This window comes from Anarrhichthys ocellatus, unplaced genomic scaffold (genome assembly GCF_004355925.1).
Source record: "Anarrhichthys ocellatus isolate YVR2014 unplaced genomic scaffold, GSC_Weel_1.0 scaffold6119, whole genome shotgun sequence".
In the NCBI taxonomy this organism is placed as follows: domain Eukaryota; kingdom Metazoa; phylum Chordata; class Actinopteri; order Perciformes; family Anarhichadidae; genus Anarrhichthys; species Anarrhichthys ocellatus.
The window spans coordinates 1-3,077 of NW_022286093.1; the positions used below are offsets into that span (position 1 = coordinate 1).

Here is a 3,077-nt window from a genome sequence, read left to right on the forward strand (position 1 = left end):
AAACCAATTAACAGTGGTAGTTCTTAAACAAAACAGACCAACAGAGTAGGAAGGGTGAGTATAGAGGATACCTGCACATCATTGAGCAGTGAGCACAGTGCATATTCATTGTTGATTGTCTACAAACTTCATTTGCATATGTGGAGTCACAGTCATTCCCCCCTCCTCAGTAGTCAGAAATTATAGTCAGTCATCATGTCTGAGGGGGATTCTATGTCTCTCTCTGGGATCCAACAGATTATTTCACCATTCAGTCAAAACATGAATTCGTTAATTCATTACACAGAATAATGTCTTTTCCTTTTGAGGAGGGTAACTTCATGCCGTGAACAATATTCACCACAGAAACAATCTGTTCTGCCCTCATCCTTCCTCTTAAAAAATAACCACAGAAATACTTTCACATTCAACCAAACCACTGTCAGAAATCAGTGCACTGAACATTAAATAGAAACATAACTAACAATAGAAATGATTACTTCTACACGCTTTGATTTCATTTCTAAGGCATCTGTAACTTTTGAACTTGGCTGTTGGCAACGCTTCCACTCAAACACACACAGAAAATATCAAAACTAGACTGAAGGAAAGAAAACGTAGAGTAAAGAGAACTACAAATAATATTAACCCTTCAATATCAAATGCTGAAAGTATTATTCACCCATCTTGCAAAAAATATCTTCTGCAATGTGGACAAACAAACGACTACAACTGTGACTGATGTGCGATTAAACTACCTAAAGAGTTCGTTTTCAGAGCTAAAGGGAAAACCTTTGGTGTGGCTGTAACTGGATGTAGGGGCCGCATCGTCGGGCCCCCAAAGATTTCAGTGTACAGACTTAAGCAGAACAGGAAGCAGAGAGACAAAACATTATTAAAAATAAAAACAAGAACTTGTTGCTCTCCATAAAGAGCACCCAAACTAAATAAAACACTATCTGGTCATTTATTTTTGATTGTTTTTTTTTTTTCTATCGTGTTATTTTTAAATAAAGAAATATATACACAGATTATAATATGTACACTGGACAAAGAGCTGTTTCAGGCTGCTCTTCAGTGATTACTTTGCCTGAGGTGAGGTGTAGTCGGGTATAAAAACAGTCCCTGGTCAATGTTGTGCTCAAATTATTGTTCGACAGACAATCAGCAGTATACAAGGCTTTTGGTAATAAGAACCATAGGCGAAGGATAGTCCTCGTTTCGATGGTGGAAGATTTATTCGCAGAGTTACGTCATGGAGTGCTCAAGTTACTTCTCATTAAAGCTCATTCCAACAGAAGATGTTGCTGGATGTAACAGACGGTAAGCAAAAGCTGCAGCATAGAATAACTTGAGACTCCGACAGCATCACGATATTGACTGACAGGCGACTTTTCCATGACATAACTCTGGGATAAGGGGCTGTGGTGGAAGACTGAAGGCATCGGCCGGTCTGAGCCTGAGAGGGAAGAACAGGAGCAGCTGTTGTGGTGTGTCTGCAGTTGCCTCCTCACTTCTGTACATTCAGGTACGCACCGCCCTTTACTCCAGAGGGCAAAAACACAAAAAAAGAGGGCGAGGGAGAGAGGTGGGGTGGAGGGTGTGTAAATATGATAAAGGTGTAATCAGATCAGCATCATCTTAGGCTACGACCCGTTCATTTAAACAGTGTATATCTACCTGGTGGCTGGGAGGTTGCTTTTCCCCGTTGACCCCGAGGAGCACAGCTTCCTCAGTGTTGTCGCTCTTCATCTCCACCACGATGTTATCTTTGCTGGACTTCTCTTTAGTGCTGCGAGACCAAAAGAACTCCTTAAAGTCAGAAACATGCATAATGCAACAGAATGTTCTTCTATCCAGCCATGACAATGATGATCCAGCAAGCTGTAAACAGTGCGTTTTTAGAGCTTTTAAACATTGAGCTAAAAGATGCTACAAAGCTCCATGGAGCCGAGAGGAACTGCAGAGTTGGTGATAATCATCTGTGCACCTCTCATGTAACACGTTGTCCTTTGTTAATAGATGTAAATATTAATTGCCGCAGCTTTAATCATGCGAGTGCTACTACACACATGGGTATTCCTACAATGTTACATGCAATTATTGTATTAAAATTAACATTTAATCAATTAATTTTAGCAGCTTTGTTAAGGAATTTCATTAAATATTACCATATTATCTTAAATGCCTTATTTGTTTTTAGAAATAAAAGAAACATGTTTTCTGATTGAATTGAATGCACCAACTTTATAAACCATCATCTTGAGATTTGATTTATTTTTGATGCTGCATCTAAAAGGGGATTAAAACACCTTACATCTTCCCCCTCCAAAATCAAGCTGTTCTTGTCGTACTTACAGGTCTTGCTTGCCGGACCGCCCACAGATCTTGCCCTTTTTGTAGAGGAAGTAGAGCACACTCCCCAAGATGGCCAGCAGCAGGATGCAGATAATGATGACTGCGATGATAAAACCATTGCCCCCTGGTGGGGAAGAAGCACAACAACAACGACGACAGGGTTACTCACTGTAAATGGGTTATGAAAGAGATGACGGTATGAGGCAGGGCAGTCGGATACAGCATCGCATCAGGCAGGCTGTGTGTGCAGCATGTGTGTAGGTACAGTAGATAGCAGTACAGAGTCTAAAGAGAGTGCAGCACTAGCATCATACAGAGGACCTTTAGGCAACCTAAAGAAAGGAAGTCATTCAGGAGTGAAGGAGGAGTGGTGCGCTTATATACGACAACATGCACAGGAAGAGGTGAAGATGAACAACTCAATGATGCTTTGATGTTTTGTTCATCAGGAGGTCTGATGAATGCTGGGAGCTGAGAGAGAGGGAGGTGCTGTGGAGAGGTGGAAGGAAGCTTTTTGCCTTTGAGATGGAGAGGTGAGGGAGAGTCTCCAGCAGCGTAACATACAAACCTTTCTTCGGAGGGATAGGGGTTTCAGCTTTGACTGAGAAAAACCACATGAGAACAATTATCAGCGGGTGACTGGATATATTAAATGACTCATAGCAGCAGGCCTGGTGCACACACACACACCCGCACACACACACACACACACACACACACACACACACACACACACACAC

General features: G+C 41.6%; 1 protein-coding gene across 2 annotated transcripts; it reads right to left on the reverse strand.

Moving 5' to 3' along the window:
- Positions 1 to 6: 6 nt before the first annotated feature.
- LOC116380104 (cell surface glycoprotein MUC18-like) lies at positions 7 to 3,071 on the reverse strand. 2 transcript variants are annotated; one of them, XM_031842070.1, is made up of 4 exons: positions 2,906 to 3,071; positions 2,338 to 2,461; positions 1,660 to 1,771; positions 7 to 1,519 (listed from the first exon to the last, which is right to left on the reverse strand). In XM_031842070.1, the coding sequence occupies exons 1-4, from the start codon at positions 2,952 to 2,954 to the stop codon at positions 1,490 to 1,492; spliced, it is 315 nt and encodes a 104-aa protein (XP_031697930.1). In that variant the 5' UTR covers positions 2,955 to 3,071; the 3' UTR covers positions 7 to 1,489. The 2 variants fall into 2 exon arrangements, with proteins under 2 accessions (XP_031697930.1, XP_031697931.1); XM_031842071.1 differs by having other exon boundaries at positions 7 to 1,524.
- Between the last annotated feature and the right edge of the window lie 6 nt (positions 3,072 to 3,077).

Coding starts and splice junctions, on each gene's coding strand:
- LOC116380104 (XM_031842070.1), bottom strand. CDS start 2,954: ATGTGGTTTTTCTCAGTCAAAGCTGAAACCCCTATCCCTCCGAAGAAA. Junction 1,772..2,337: donor CGGTCCGGCAAGCAAGACCT/GTAAGTACGACA, acceptor TTGGTCTCGCAG/CACTAAAGAGAAGTCCAGCA. Junction 1,520..1,659: donor AGCAACCTCCCAGCCACCAG/GTAGATATACAC, acceptor TCTGGAGTAAAG/GGCGGTGCGTACCTGAATGT.